This window comes from Eleutherodactylus coqui, chromosome 3, assembly GCF_035609145.1.
Source record: "Eleutherodactylus coqui strain aEleCoq1 chromosome 3, aEleCoq1.hap1, whole genome shotgun sequence".
Classification (NCBI taxonomy): domain Eukaryota; kingdom Metazoa; phylum Chordata; class Amphibia; order Anura; family Eleutherodactylidae; genus Eleutherodactylus; species Eleutherodactylus coqui.
In genome coordinates this window covers 191,878,169-191,895,253 of record NC_089839.1, presented here as the reverse complement: position 1 = coordinate 191,895,253, position 17,085 = coordinate 191,878,169, and the positions used below count along the sequence as shown (strand labels likewise).

Here is a 17,085-nt window from a genome sequence, read left to right as displayed (position 1 = left end):
AGTACTATGACACTGTATAATACAGTTTGTATCTAACACTGTATTGAGGTAACAGGGAGGGCAATTGCTTACACTAGTCTTAATCCCTACTCTTTGGAGTAAAATGTACCAGATTTATTAAACTCATGTTGTTCTTACATCAAAAATTGAAACCTATGCCCACTTTGAGCTGAAGTAGATTTGCACTATATTTGCACCAATATCTGGTGTAAGTTATAGTATTTCTGTCCAACCGTTGGAGGCCACACCCCTTCCCATTAACCTTGCACACTTTTATCACCCCTGAGAGGTGAGAAAAGTTGCAGACTACTATGTAAATATGATGTGCCCCACAATAAGATACTTTTCAATGCCACAAAACTGGCACCTGATTGTTTAATAAAGTCCTCATAGTGTCTACTGCTGTCTGTTCTGGCTGCCGCTATTACGAGAACACTGTGGATGTTAATTTTGGATGGCATAATGCTAAAAGTGAACCTTCGGCTTTGGGATAAAATTCTGTACTGGAACCAGGTACCTACAGCTGGTTTTCTCTGCTGTCCCTGTGATCTGTTCCGAGTCCTGTTTTCAGCCATCTAAAATGTCCAATGACATTTTCAGATTATCTAATCCCTACAGTGTTAATGTTAGACTACTGATCCACTGTACCTGCTCTTTGATTGGCTAGAGTTGCTCATGTGATCAGCACTGGCCTATCAGACATCAGTGAACAGTCTGCATTAGTTAGATAGAAAATTGCTGCACCCATCTTATGACAGCTAAAAACGAGTAACGGCAGAGAAGAACACTTACAGGTAATAAAACCCCTTCCTGTCCTGGGACAGAATTTTGTCCCAAACCAGGGGGTCGCTTTAAGATGAGATGTCAACTTTTTTTTTTAGATTGGGTTAGTATATCATTTGTTTTCTCATGGTATCATTGTTTTAATGATATAGACAATGCCATTGTAGAGGCATAACCTGAAGCTTCTGGGCCCCAATGCAAAACCTGTAACAGGGCCCCCAACTATAATGCTTTATTCATAGCACTGGGCTCCCTATATGGAGAAGGGAGGCCATATGTGCCCCTTGAGACTCCTGGTCCCAGGTGCAACCACATCCCCTGCATCCCCTATAGTTATGCCTTTGATTTTATTCATACAGCCAAGATACACAACCACTTTGAGATTGTAGGGCTCAGGGGCATCAAGTGATCGCCCTAAGTACCACTCTCAGCACCCCTGGTAAACACCCCTCTCGGCACCCCTGTTTTTGACTGTGGAAGCTGCGGCTTTCCTATCATTTTCCTTGCAGCAAACACATGTAGTATTACAGGACAGCTATTCACATAAATGGCTGTCCTATAATAACAGGACAGTAGAAGGTCCACCAAGGCGTGTGCAGCTCTTACTGAGCAGGTCTCCATACTAGGACATATAAGGAGTTCCCAAGCAAGGAACCCCACTCTATGATGTTAATATGCCCTAATAAGGCATATAGAGGGGATGCAATCTTGGCATAACACCTCATTGAGGTAAGATAATTGAATGAATGAGTGACATCATTTCTCTACTACTATACATGATGACATCATTATACTCACCATTAATTGTGTATTAGCAGTCTAAACATTAATATATTAATATACAATGTACTCAGAGGACAGAGGCTGAACTGAGTGATTTCTCTGTATACAGTAGCACTAGGGAATATGTCCGCACTATATAATGTAAATAATAGATACTGTAATAAGTCGTTTATGTACAGCACGTGTACTTACAGTATCATCAGGGTTTTTCTAGGTAATCCCCGACATCGCTGAAGTGGTTAATATGCCTTATTGTGTTTTTATGCTTAGGAAGCTTTTCAAGTGCTGAGTTGATTTTAAACATCTCATCTAATGTTGTCTGCAAAATCCCCTCGGTAGTAACTTAGATGATCCTGGCATTAAGACAATTCTGGCACCGTGTAGTGAGTGCCTTCCTGATCAATTCACTGCTGTCAGTATGAGAGAGCCTGGACAACAACACACAACAAGCAAGTCCGCTCTGAGAGCAGGTGAAGTCCCGACCAATCTCATCAAAAATCAAAATTATTGCAAAGTCGTATTATTGCTAATTCTGAATGGTCGAATTGAGTAGTACTTCGGTAGCCTGGGTTACAATTTTTGTTAAATTTTGAAGCATACTTTTTGAATTCCTCTTCCTTCAGATGTCAGAAGCCAAGACCAACAAAAGTATAGTCATCTTCCAAAAAGAGCAGGAAACCATTGCATGGCTGGCAGAAGGTAGGTTGAGTTTTTGTTCATTTCTATCCAATATCCTACATAAGAATAGACCTGGGACTGTTTAACTCTCGTAGTGCATTAATGGTATTGGCCAAGGCATACCAAGTAGTAGAAGATACCGGTTCATAGAAAACTAGACCTAACTACACTGGGAAATATGGAACTGTAAATCAGAAATTCTCTATTTTTTACTTTATATGTATATTTAAAAGATATGATACAACCAACCCCCAAAAATGTATTGTGGTGTAACATAATGTCAGTGTGATAGGAATCAATCCATATTTGCTGTACAGTAATGTGTCATTCAGCTAATCTTTGCCTTCTGATTTGTATTGAGTAGCTTGAAGCGTTGTGGTTAGTTGCTGTTCTATGTATTTGTATATATGTAACATGACTGGGTAGATTTAGAAGAACCTTTAAAGGAAATCTTCTACCTTCAACCATTCCTATAAACTAAAGTAATGAATGAATATGATACTGCTTATCATAAAATAGCAACATAGTGTCATAGTGTCAACAGTAACATAGTCCTGCCTATTACCCCCCAATGTTGATTTAGAGGAAGGCAAAAAAAAAAGAGGTACAAGCCAATTTTCCTCATTTTAGGGTAAAAATTCCTTCCCAATCTGGCAATCAGAATAATCCCCGGATTACCAACCCTTCTGAAGTAATCAGTGGCCATAACCTGTAATATTGTAATGCTCAAGAAAGGTGTCTAGGCCCGTCTTGTACTCTTTTAATGAGTTCACCATCACCATGTCCTCAGGCAGAGAGTTCCATAGTCTCGCTGCTCTTACAGTAAAGAACCCCCTTCTATGTTGGTGCAGAAATCTTCTTTCCTCTAGACGTAGAGGGCGCCCCCTTGTTACAGTCACAGTCCTGGGTATAAATAGATCTCTGTATTGTATATTGTATGTATATATTTATACACAGTTATTTGGTCGCCCCTCAGACGTTTTTTTTTTCTAAACTAAATTACCCCAGTGTTGATAACCTCTCTGGGTATTGTAGTCCACCCTTTCCATTTATTACTTTAATTGCCCATATTGGAACCCACTCAAGCTCTGATATGTCCTTCTTAAGTATCGATTCCAAAAACTGTAACAGTATTCCACGTGTGGTCATACTTTTTATTTTTATACTCACTAGTATTTTAGGGCTCCCACACACTTGCGTTTGTGTTTTTTGTTAACCCGATTGTCAATGGGACTTTCTAATGTTAAAAACGCAACACAACGCAATGCACCAAAAACGCAAGTTGCACTGCGTTGCGTTTTTAACATTAGAAAGTCCCATTGACAATCGCGTTAACAAAAAACGCAAACGCAAGTGTGTGGGAGCCCTTATACTCACTTTTTATTTTTATACTCACTAGTACTCCATTATTGTGCACCTGCAAATCAGTTGTTCGCTGCATAGAAAGCACTACTGAGCACGTGTATATAATAGAGAGGACTGCTCATCTTGTACCTCAGCATACAGCAAACATCTGGTGCACACTGGGGGAACTACAGTGAGTATAAATTCAAAAAGAACATATTTGACATTAGTGTATTTTATAGTATCCACTCATTATATTAATTTATGGGGGTGGTTGGAGGTGACAGATTCTCTTCAATAGGGAACATGTCATGTCCTATAAGTCTATATACTAAAGTTATGGGCTCTTAGGACAAGAGCCCCTGAGTCTGGGCGTGTGACTTTCATACTCACCTGCCTACTTGTTCCCTCATTGTCCACCTGAAAAGCCATCACTCGGTCCATTAAGCGGACCCATCTCTTCACTGTCTGCACACACACATGATTGTTCTCAGTAAGGGAAACCAAGTAATCTTGAAGATATGATACCTTTTAATGGCTAACAAAAATACATGATGTTACAGTAACCTTCGAACCTACTTAGGGCTCTTCATCAGGCATAATAGTAGGATAGAGCTGAAGAAGTATATATATATATATATATATATATATATATATATATATATATATATATAGGCACAGACAAGAGTGTAAGTAATTTGCACTTAAAACAATAACAGAACAGGATGAACAGACGAGTAAATACTTAATTAGTCCACTGATAAGGATGTGAAAGTTTTATGGTATTATCTCTAAATTTGTATTAGGGGGTCACCAGGCCTGTGAGTTATCTCACATTTTCTCTAAGTTCAGTGGGACCACTGTTATGTCTGAAGTAAGAAAAGCGTACTCGAAGTGGCCGCCTTCTAGTATGATACATACATAGGGCTATCGTTGAAGCTGTGTTCATTTCAGAGACTCTCAATGCTGATCAGTTCCTGAATCTCTTGAAGAAGGCAGTGGATAACTTTCTGGATGATTTACCCCTATTGTAGCAGAATGAGGCCACTTCGAGTATGCTTTCCTTACTTCAGTCATAGCAACGTCCCACAGGACTTAGAGAGACATGGAAAGCCGATGTCTGCTTCTCACATGCTGCTCTTCAATTTTACAATTGGGTTTTACCCTCTATGTCTTACAGGGGCCACAACTAGAGATGAGCGAGCACCAAAATGCTCGGGTGCTCGTTACTCGAGACGAACTTTTCGCGATGCTCGAGGGTTCGTTTTGAATAACGAACCCCATTGAAGTCAATGGGCGACCCGAGCATTTTTGTATATCGCCGATGCTCGCTAAGGTTTTCGTTTGTGAAAATCTGGGCAATTCAAGAAAGTGATGGGAACGACACAGCAACGGATAGGGCAGGCGAGGGGCTACATGTTGGGCTGCATCTCAAGTTCACAGGTCCCACTATTAAGCCACAATAGCGGCAAGAGTGGGCCCCCCCCCAACAACTTTTACTTCTGAAAAGCCCTCATTAGCAATGCATACCTTAGCTAAGCACCACACTACCTCCAACAAAGCACAATCGCTGCCTGCATGACACTCCGCTGCCACTTCTCCTGGGTTACATGCTGCGCAACCCCCCCCCCCCACGACCCAGTGTCCACAGCGCACACCAAACTGTCCCTGCCCAGCCTTCAGCTGCCCTAGTGCGTCTGCCAGAGGAAAAGCGCAATGTCATGTTTAATGCAGGTGGGCTTCGGCCCACACTGCATGCCCCAGTCAGACTGGGGTTCTTTAGAAGTGGACACATGTAGTTACAACTCCCTGTGGACCCACAGCATGGGTGGCTCCCTGGAACCCACCGGCGGTACATAAATATATCCCATTGCATTGCCCATCACAGCTGAGGTAATAATGTCATGTTTAATGCAGGTGGGCTTCGGCCCACACTGCATGCCCCAGTCAGACTGGGGTTCTTTAGAAGTGGACCCATGTAGTTACAACTCCCTGTGGACCCACAGCATGGGTGGCTCCCTGGAACCCACCGACGGTACATAAATATATGCCATTGCATTGCCCATCACAGCTGAGGTAATAATGTCATGTTTAATGCAGGTGGGCTTCGGCCCACACTGCATGCCCCAATCAGACTGGGGTTCTTTAGAAGTGGACACATGTAGTTACAACTCCGTGTGGACCCACAGCATGGGTGGGTGCCAGGAAGCCACTGGCGGTACATAAATACATCCCATTGCAGTGCCCAGCACAGCTGATGTAACGTCAGCTGTAATGCAGGTGGGCTAAAAATTAATTTGATTACACTGTAGGCGAGGGCCCACAAAAATTGGTGTACCAACAGTACTAATGTACCTCAGAAAAATTGCCCATGCCCAACCAAGAGGGCAGGTGAAACCCATTAATCGCTTTGGTTAATGTGGCTTTATTGGTAACTAGGCCAGGAGGCAGGCCAGTTAAAATAAAAATTGGTTGAGGTGAAAGTTTCAACGCTTTAAGGAGCATTGAAACGTCTAAAAATTGTTTATAAAAATTATATGACTGAGCCTTGTGGGCCTAAGAAAAATTGCCCATTCGGTGTGATTATGTGAGGTTTCAGGAGGAGGAGCAGGAGGAGGAGGAGGAATATTATACACAGATTGATGAAGCAAAAAGGTCCCCGTTTTTGATGGGGATAGAGAACGATGCTTCCATCCGCGGGTGCAGCCTACGTATTGCTTAGGTATCGCTGCTGTCCGCTGGTGGAGAAGAAAAGTCTGGCCCTCGGAACTGCGCCTTCGGCCACTAGCGCTGTCGTATGGCAATTTTACCATCAGTTTGTCCGCCAGGGTCCTGTGGTATAGCAACACTCTTGAACCCCTTTCCTCTTCGGGTATGAGAGTGGAAAGGTTCTCCTTATACCGTGGGTCAAGCAGTGTGTACACCCAGTAATCCGTAGTGGCCAGAATGCGTGTAACGCGAGGGTCACGAGAAAGGCATCCTAACATGAAGTCAGCCATGTGTGCCAGGGTACCTGTACGCAACACATGGCTGTCCTCACTAGGAAGATCACTTTCAGGATCCTCCTCCTCCTCAGGCCATACACGCGGAAAGGATGACAGGCAAGCAGCATGTGTACCATCAGCAGTGGGCCAAGATGTCTCTTCCCCCTCCTCCTCATCTTTCTCCTCCTCCTCCTCCTCACCGCGCTGAGATATAGACAGGAGGGTGCTCTGACTATCCAGTGACATACTGTCTTCCCCCGGCTCTGTTTCCGAGCGCAAAGCGTCTGCCTTTATGCTTTGCAGGGAACTTCTCAAGAGGCATAGCAGAGGAATGGTGACGCTAATGATTGCAGCATCGCCGCTCACCACCTGGGTAGACTCCTCAAACTTTCCAAGGACCTGGCAGATGTCTGCCAACCAGGCCCACTCTTCTGAAAATAATTGAGGAGGCTGACTCCCACTGCGCCGCCCATGTTGGAGTTGGTATTCCACTATAGCTCTACGCTGCTCATAGAGCCTGGCCAACATGTGGAGCGTAGAGTTCCACCGTGTGAGCACGTCGCACAGCAGTCGGTGCACTGGCAGATTAAACCGATGTTGCAGGGTGCGCAGGGTGGCAGCGTCCGTGTGGGACTTGCGGAAATGTGCGCAGAGCCGGCGCACCTTTCCGAGCAGGTCTGACAAGCGTGGGTAGCTTTTCAGAAAGCGCTGAACCACCAAATTAAAGACGTGGGCCAGGCATGGCACGTGCGTGAGGCTGCCAAGCTGCAGAGCCGCCACCAGGTTACCGCCGTTGTCACACACGACCATGCCCGGTTGGAGGCTCAGTGGCGCAAGTCAGCGGTCGGTCTGCTCTGTCAGACCCTGCAGCAGTTCGTGGGCCATGTGCCTCTTATCTCCTAAGCTGAGTAGTTTCAGCACGGCCTGCTGATGCTTGCCCACCGCTGTGCTGCCACGCCGCGCGACACCGACCGCTGGCGACGTGCTGCTGCTGCTGCCACATCTTGATTGCGAGACAGAGGTTGCGTTGGAGGAGGAGGAGGGGGAGGAGGAGGGTGCTTTAGTGGAGGAAGCATACACCGCCGCAGATACCACCACCGAGCTGGGGCCTGCAATTCTGGGGGTGGGTAGGACGTGAGCGGTCCCAGGCTCTGACTCTGTCCCAGCCTCCACTAAATTCACCCAATGTGCCATCAGGGAGATATAGTGGCCCTGCCCGCCTGTGCTTGTCCACGTGTCCGTTGTTAAGTGGACCTTGGCAGTAACCGCGTTGGTGAGGGCGCGTACAATGTTGCGGGAGACGTGGTCGTGCAGGGCTGGGACGGCACATCGGGAAAAGTAGTGGTGACTGGGATCTGAGTAGCGCGGGGCCGCCGCCGCCATCATACTTTTGAAGGACTCCGTTTCCACAACCCTATACGGCAGCATCTCCAGGCTGATAAATTTGGCTACGTGCACGTTTAACGCTTGAGCGTGCGGGTGCGTGGCGGCGTACTTGCGTTTGCGCTCCAACACTTGCGCTAGCAACGGCTGGACGCTGCGCTGACAGACATTGCTGGATGGGGCCGAGGACAGCAGAGGTGAGGGTGTGGGTGCAGGCCAGGAGACGGTAGTGCCTCTGTCCTCAGAGCGGGGTTGGATCTCAGTGGCAGGTTGGGGCACAGGGGGAGAGGCAGCGGTGCAAACCGGAGGCGGTGAACGGCCTTCGTCCCACCTTGTGGGGTGCTTGGCCATCATATGTCTGCGCATGCTGGTGGTGGTGAGGCTGGTGGTGGTGGCTCCCCGGCTGATCTTGGCGCGACAAAGGTTGCACACCACTGTTCGTCGGTCGTCTGCACTCTCAGTGAAAAACTGCCAGACCTTTGAGCACCTCGGCCTCTGCAGGGTGGCATGGTGCGAGGGGGCGCTTTGGGAAACAGTTGGTGGATTATTCGGTCTGGCCCTGCCTCTACCCCTGGACACCGCACTGCCTCTTGCAACCTGCCCTGCTGCTGCCCTTGCCTCCCCCTCTGAAGACCTGTCCTCAGTAGGCGTAGCAAACCAGGTGGGGTCAGTCACCTCATTGTCCTGCTGCTCTTCCTCTGAATCCTCTGTGCGCTCCTCCCTCGGACTTACTGCCCTTACTACTACCTCACTGATAGACAACTGTGTCTCATTGTCATCGGCCTCCTCACCCACTGAAAGGTCTTGAGACAGTTGCCAGAAGTCCCCAGCCTCATCCCCTGGACCCCGGGAACTTTCCAATGGTTGGGCATCAGTCACGATAAACTCCTCTGGTGGGAGAGGAACCACTGCTGCCCAATCTGAGCAGGGGCCCGAGAACAGTTCCTGGGAGTCTGCCCGCTCCTCAGAATGTGTCATTTTCATGGAGTGAGGAGGCTGGGAGGAAGGAGGAGCAGCAGCCAGAGGATTCTGAGTTGCAGCAGTGGACGGCGCAGAACTGTGGGTGGACGATAGATTGCTGGAAGCACTTTCTGCCATCCACGACAGGACCTGCTCACACTGCTCATTTTCTAATAAAGGTCTACCGCGTGGACCCATTAAATGTGCGATGAATGTGGGGACGCCAGAAACGTGCCTCTCTCCTAATCCCGCAGCAGTCGGCTGCGATACACCTGGATCAGGAGCTCGGCCTGTGCCCTCACCCGGACTTGGGCCTCCGCGTCCTCGGCCGCGCCCACGTCCTCTAGGCCTACCCCTACCCCTTAGCAGCATGCTGTATTACCAGTAATGCAGAAACAGAATGCTGTAATTAAATGTGCCAATTATTGGCCTGTGGTTGGAGGCTGACTTCGCTTACGGAACGCCAGGAAATAATTTGGCGCAAGCCTGCTGTAACACTTAGCTGGCTGCGTATGATTTTGTAGAACTACTACACCCAGCACAAACAGACCCAGAACACTGAGCACAGTGACAGGCAGGCCAAATAGATTTTTTGCCCAAATTTTTTTAGCAAAGGCCCACTGCCTATATTCAATCAATAATATTAATATGTCTTCTGTCCCTGCCTAAGCACTTCTGTCCCTGGAGTATTACTGCAGGGCGCAATGCTCTGCACGGCCGATATACCAAAAAAAAAAAAATGTGCAACACTGCAAAAAGCAGCCTCCACAGTACTGCACACAGTTAGATGTGGCCCTAAGAAGGACCGTTGGGGTTCTTGAAGCCTACAATAACTCCTAACACTCTCCCTATAGCAGCTCCAACACAATAGCACTTTCCCTCAGCTATGTCAGAACGCATCTGTGGCGAGCCGCGGGAGGGGCCGATTTTTATACTCGGGTGACACCTGATCTCGCCAGCCACTCACTGCAGGGGGGTGGTATAGGGCTTGAACGTCGCAGGGGGAAGTTGTAATGATTCCCTGTCTTTCAATTGGCCAGAAAAGCGTGCTAACGTCTCAGAGATGAAAGTGAAAGTAACCCGAACATCGTGTGGTACTCGTTACGAGTAACGAGCATCTCGAACACGCTAATACTCGAACGAGTATCAAGCTCGGACGAGTACGTTCGCTCATCTCTAGCCACAACACAAAATTAAAGTCCATGTTCTGGGGCCTCCAGGGGCTCATGTGCCATACCATTGTGTAGCGCATCTATTCCTTCCTATTTAAGTACGGTATTGCTATTTCAATATAAGACACCGGTATTGAGATATAGCGCTGGATCAGTCTTTTTGACTACTCTGTGTATATTTAAATGCTGCCGAGACTCAAAGAGAAAGCCTGTGTGAAAGGGTGATTGACAACTTTTCTTGTCTACAACCTCATGTGTGTGGGCGGGGAAAAAAAGACTCACAGGCCTTCTCCCAACTGCATTTAAGAAGCTTTATGCTTTAAAATACAATACTAAATTAAATAATTGAGAAATAGAAATCCCCGGGATTAGCATCTTCCCATCTAGCATATGCTGCCCTCAAATCCAGTGTTATAGGAGACCTGACAGATTTTTTTTAAAATATGATATTTTTGTAACTATAATGTCTAATATCCCAATTTGTAAAATAATTATTCTTTCCACCCATGTACTTTTGGGAGTGTCTTATCATCCAGTGTATCTTATTGCCCAAAAGATTAGGCAGTGGAGTTGAGTTTGTCATATGACATATTTTTCCTGAATTTTGTGCTATGTTAGGACTGCAAGTAACTCTTCTGAGGTTGAAGAGTAACTCCAGTTGACAAAAACCTCTGTCTTAAAAACATATGGTATGAGAAGTTTGCAAAGATCTGAGCAACTTTCACAAGGGACAAATTGTGATGTCTAGAAAACTGGATCAGAACACTTCCAAGGTCTTGTGGGCCTTTCCTGGTTTACAGAAGAACTAGTGACAGGGTCATAGGCATCCAATTCTCACTGATGATCATGAAGAAAAAAGACTAGTCTGTCTGATCCCACAAAAGAGCTACTGTAGCACAAATTGCTGGAAAAGTCAACACTGCCTATGACATAAAGGTGTTCGATCACACAGGGCGTTGCAGCTCACTTGTATGGGGCTACAAAGTGGTCATAGTGCCCATGCTCACTCCGGTGCACCACCGGAAACCCCTACAATGGCAACATAAACATTAGAACTGAACTATGGAACTTTGGAATGGTCTGATGCATCATGTTCTTCTGTTACATCATGTTGACGGCCGGGTTTGTCTTCCACATTTACTTTACGAAGAGAAAACACCAGGATGAACTATGGGAAAGAAGGCAAGCTGGTAGAGATATTGTCATGGTCTGGCCAATGTTCTGTTGGGAAACCTGACATTCATGTGGTTTTTATTTTGGCACGTACCACCGACCTACACATTGTAGTAGTCTAAGTACATTGATCGGTCGGTATACATTAATGGCAGACATTGTCATTTGGTGACTATTTATGTATTTAGATTTTTGAAACATCTTTGCCCTTCTGACCAATCTCACTGGAACAAAGCGTTGGGTTATTATTATCTCAAACACTAAAATATACAGTAATCATTGTAGGATGAAAGTTCATCACCAATTGCCTCAATGCATGTTTTCCTTACGTGTGACAACGTTTCAATATGTAAAGAGATGCTAACATCAAAGGTCATCTTCTAAGTGAAAAATGTGACTACGTAATACAAGTGTTTTTTTTCTGAAGTTGTGTGAGTATTCAGAGTTAGAACTTCCAATGTTATATGAAGAGCCATACAGGATAGAAAAAATGTGGTCTAACCAAAATAATACTAGTAGTCTTTAGATCAGATAAGCTGAGTGGACAAGGTTATGGCTTACTGCATTCAAGCTGGACTAGATATGGTTTATAGAACAAAACGTGCTTGCTCAAAAGGGGTCAAGAATAGAGATGAGCTAGCACCAAAATGCTCGGGTGCTCGTTACTCGGGACGAAATTATCGCGATGCTCGGGGGTTCGTTTCGAATAACGAACCCCATTGAAGTCAATGGGCGACTGGAGCATTTTTGTATTTCGCCGATGCTCGCTAAGGTTTTCATGTGTGAAAATCTGGGCAATTCAAGAAAGTGATGGGAACGACACAGCAACGGATAGGGCAGGCGAGGGGCTACATGTTGGGCTGCATCTCAAGTTCACAGGTCCCACTATTAAGCCACAATAGCGGCAAGAGTGCCCCCCCCCCTCCCAACAACTTTTACTTCTGAAAAGCCCTCATTAGCAATGCATACCTTAGCTAAGCACCACACTACCTCCAACAAAGCACAATCACTGCCTGCATGACACTCCGCTGCCACTTCTCCTGGGTTACATGCTGCCCAACCCCCCCCCACAGCGCACACCAAAGTGTCCCTGCGCAGCCTTCAGCTGCCCTCATGCCACACCACCCTCATGTCTATTTATAAGTGCGTCTGCCATGAGGAGGAACCGCAGGCACACACTGCAGAGGGTTGGCACGGCTAGGCAGCGACCCTCTTTAAAAGGGGCGGGGCGATAGCCCACAATGCTGTACAGAAGCAATGAGAAATATAATCCTGTGCCACCGCCATCAGGAGCTGCACACGTGGGCATAGCAATGGGGAACCTATGTGCCACACACTATTCATTCTGTCAAGGTGTCTGCATGCCCCAGTCAGACCGCGGTTTTTAATTCATAGACACAGGCAGGTACAACTCCCTATTGTGAAGTCCCTGTGGACCGACAGCATGGGTGGCTCCCTGGAACCCACCGGCGGTACATAAAAATATCCCATTGCATTGCCCAACACAGCTGAGGTAGTAATGTCGTGCTTAATGCAGGTGGGCTTCGGCCCACACTGCATGCCCCAGTCAGACTGGGGTTCTTTAGAAGTGGAAACAGATGCATTTATAATTCCCTGTGGACCCACAGCATGGGTGGCTCCCTGGAACCCACCGGCGGTACATAAAAATATCCCATTGCATTGCCCAACACAGCTGAGGTAGTAATGTCGTGCTTAATACAGGTGGACTTCGGCCCACACTGCATGCCCCAGTCAGACTGGTAATATGTACCTTAACAGTAACCTCGTTGGTGGTAATGTGGTGGTGACTGCAGACCTGGTAGCGCGGTTTTATGTAGTTGGTTTTCGGAATGTGGCCAGGATTAAGTGGGCCGTGGCGGGGGGGTGGTGGTGGTGCTCTCTTCTTGTGTCGTTAAAGGTGAAATTCTTGGACTGCCACCAGACGGACCAATGCAAAGGTATTTGCCAAGAATGTTTTCATTGTTGGAGGAGGAGGGGGATGTTTTGGAGGCACTATGTGTCCTCTACACGTGTCCGTTGTTATATGCACCTTAACAGTAACAGCGTTGGTGGGAAATGGCCTCGCCGCCATCATGTCTTTGTGAAGCCTCTGTTTCCACACCCCAGTGACATACCATTAGCAGCGGTATAGGCAGAGCCCAGAATTATTAACATTTCAGCGGTAGCATTAGGGACAGGCTCCACTAACATATCACTAGCAGCAGTATAGGGGGAGCGCAGTCTTAGTTCCATTTCAGTAATAGTAGCACTCAAGACAGGCCCCAGTAACATTCCCATTGCAGCAGTTTAGGGAGATAACAGTCTCTTTCACATTTCAGTAGCTGCAGTATAGACAAGGCCCCAGTTACATTTATGTAGCTAAAGTGTAGGCCAACCACACACACCTTTCTGTACCATGAGTGCAGGCGAAGAACCTAGAAATTACTATGATTACACTGTAGGTGAGGGCCCAAAAAAATTGGTGTACCAACAGTACTAATGTACCTCAGAAAAAATTGGCCATGCCCAACCAAGATGGCAGGTGAAACCCATTAATCGCTTTGGTTAATGTGGTTTAAGTGGTAACTAGGCCTGGAGGCAGCCCAGTTTAACGAAAAATTGGTTCAAGTTAAAGTTTCAACGCTTTTAAGAGCATTGAAATGTATAAAAATTGTTTAGAAAAATTATATGAGTGAGCCTTGTGGCCCTAAGAAAAATTGCCCGTTCGGCGTGATTACGTGAGGTTTCAGGAGGAGGAGCAGGAGGAGGAGGAGGACGAATATTATACACAGATTGATGAAGCAGAAATGTCCCCGTTTTGGATGGTGAGAGAGAACGATGCTTCCATCCGCGGGTGCAGCCTACGTATTGTTTAGGTATCGCTGCTGTCCGCTGGTGGAGAAGAAAAGTCTGGGGAAATCCAGGCTTTGTTCATCTTTATGAGTGTCGGCACTGTCGGTTGACAGGCGGGTACGCTTATCTGTGATGATTCCCCCAGCCGCACTAAACACCCTCTCTGACAAGACGCTAGCCGCAGGACAAGCAAGCACCTCCAGGGCATACAGCGCGAGTTCAGGCCACGTGTCCAGCTTCGACACCCAGTAGTTGTAGGTGGCAGAGGCGTCAGGGAGGACGGTCGTGCGATCGGCTACGTACTCCCTCACCATCCTTTTACAGTGCTCCCGCCGACTCAGCCTTGACTGGGGAGCGGTGACACAGTCTTGCTGGGGAGCCATAAAGCTGTCCAGGGCCTTAAAGACTGTTGTACTGCCTGTGCTGTACATGCTGCTCGATCTCCGCACCTCCCCTGCTACCTGGCCCTCGGAACTGCGCCTTCTGCCACTAGCGCTGTCGGATGGGAATTTTACCATCAGCTTGTCCGCCAGGGTCCTGTGGTATAGCAACACTCTCGAACCCCTTTCCTCTTCGGGAATGAGAGTGGAAAGGTTCTCCTTATACCGTGGGTCGAGCAGTGTGTACACCCAGTAATCCGTAGTGGCCAGAATGCGTGTAACGCGAGGGTCACGAGAAAGGCATCCTAACATGAAGTCAGCCATGTGTGCCAGGGTACCTGTACGCAACACATGGCTGTCTTCACTAGGAAGATCACTTTCAGGATCCTCCTCCTCCTCCTCCTCCTCCTTCTCCTCCTCAGGCCATACACGCTAAAAGGATGACAGGCAAGCAGCATGGGTACCGTCAGCAGTGGGCCAAGCTGTCTCTTCCCCCTCCTCCTCATCCTCCTCCTCCTCCTCCTCCTCCTCCTCCTGAACGTGCTGAGATATAGACAGGAGGGTGCTCTGACTATCCAGCGACATACTGTCTTCTCCCGGCTCTGTTTCCAAGCGCAAAGCGTCTGCCTTTATGCTTTGCAGGGAACTTCTCAAGATGCATAGCAGAGGAATGGTGACGCTAATGATTGCAGCATCGCCGCTCACCACCTGGGTAGACTGCTCAAAGTTTCGAAGGACCTGGCAGATGTCTGCCAACCAGGCCCACTCTTCTGAAAATAATTGAGGAGGCTGACTCCCACTGCGCCGCCCATGTTGGAGTTGGTATTCCACTATAGCTCTACGCTGCTCATAGAGCCTGGCCAACATGTGGAGCGTAGAGTTCCACCGTGTGGGCACGTCGCACAGCAGTCGGTGCACTGGCAGAGTAAACCGATGTTGCAGGGTCCGCAGGGTGGCAGCGTCCGTGTGGGACTTGCGGAAATGTGCGCAGAGCCGGCGCACCTTTACGAGCAGGTCTGACAAGCGTGGGTAGCTTTTCAGAAAGCGCTGAACCACCAAATTAAAGACGTGGGCCAGGCATGGCACGTGCGTGAGGCTGCCGAGCTGCAGAGCCGCCACCAGGTTACGGCCGTTGTCACACACGACCATGCCCGGTTGGAGGCTCAGCGGCGCAAGCCAGCGGTCGGTCTGCTCTGTCAGACCCTGCAGCAGTTCGTGGGCCGTGTGCCTCTTATCTCCTAAGCTGAGTAGTTTCAGCACTGCCTGCTGACGCTTGCCCACCGCTGTGCTGCCACGACGCGCGACACCGACTGCTGGCGACGCGCTGCTGCTGCTGACACATCTTGATTGCGAGACAGAGGTTGCGTTGGAGGAGGAGGAGGGTGCTTTAGTGGAGGAAGCATACACCGCCGCAGATACCACCACCGAGCTGGGGCCCGCAATTCTGGGGGTGGGTAGGACGTGAGCGGTCCCAGGCTCTGACTCTGTCCCAGCCTCCACTAAATTCACCCAATGTGCCGTCAGGGAGATGTAGTGGCCATGCCCGCCTGTGCTTGTCCACGTGTCCGTTGTTAAGTGGACCTTGGCAGTAACCGCGTTGGTGAGGGCGCGTACAATGTTGCGGGAGACGTGGTCGTGCAGGGCTGGGACGGCACATCGGGAAAAGTAGTGGCGACTGGGAACTGAGTAGCGCGGGGCCGCCGCCGCCATCATACTTTTGAAGGACTCCGTTTCCATAACCCTATACGGCAGCATCTCAAGGCTGATAAATTTGGCTATGTGGACGGTTAACGCTTGAGCGTGCGGGTGCGCGGCGGCGTACTTGCGCTTGCGCTCAAACACTTGCGCTAGCGACGGCTGGACGGTGCGGTGCGAGACATTGCTGGATGGGGCCGAGGTCAGCGGAGGTGAGGGTGTGGGTGCAGGCCAGGAGACGGTAGTGCCTGTGTCCTCAGAGCGGGGTTGGATCTCAGTGGCAGGTTGGGGCACAGGGGGAGAGGCAGCGGTGCAAACCGGAGGCGGTGAACGGCCTTCGTCCCACCTTGTGGGGTGCTTGGCCATCATATGTCTGCGCATGCTGGTGGTGGTGAGGCTGTTGGTGGTGGCTCCCCGGCTGATCTTGGCGCGACAAAGGTTGCACACCACTGTTCGTCAGTCGTCAGGCGTCTCTGTGAAAAACTGCCAGACCTTAGAGCACCTTGGCTTCTGCAGGGTGGCATGGCGCGAGGGTGCGCTTTGGGAAACAGTTGGTGGATTATTCGGTCTGGCCCTGCCTCTACCCCTGGCCACCGCACTGCCTCTTGCAACCTGCCCTGCTGCTGCCCTTGCCTCCCCCTCTGAAGACCTGTCCTGAGTAGGCGTTGCAAACCAGGTGGGGTCAGTCACCTCATCGTCCTGCTGCTCTTCCTCCGAATCCTCTGTGCGCTGCTCCCTCGGACTTACTGCCCTTACTACTACCTCACTGCAAGACAACTGTGTCTCATCGTCATCGTCCTCCTCACCCACTGAAAGGTCTTGAGACAGTTGCCGGAAGTCCCCAGCCTCATCCCCCGGACCCCGGGAACTTTCCAATGGTTGGGCATCAGTGACGAT

General features: G+C 48.6%; 1 protein-coding gene across 1 annotated transcript in view; it reads left to right on the top strand.

Annotated features, from left to right (window-relative positions):
* Positions 1 to 1,929: 1,929 nt before the first annotated feature.
* MDFIC2 (MyoD family inhibitor domain containing 2) overlaps positions 1,930 to 17,085 on the top strand; it is a 70,311-nt gene continuing 55,155 nt past the window's right edge. The window contains exons 1-2 of the mRNA XM_066594627.1: positions 1,930 to 2,036; positions 2,190 to 2,265. Coding sequence (XP_066450724.1) covers positions 2,190 to 2,265 — 76 coding nt within the window. The 5' untranslated portion in view covers positions 1,930 to 2,036. The remainder of the gene's footprint in view (positions 2,037 to 2,189; positions 2,266 to 17,085) is intronic.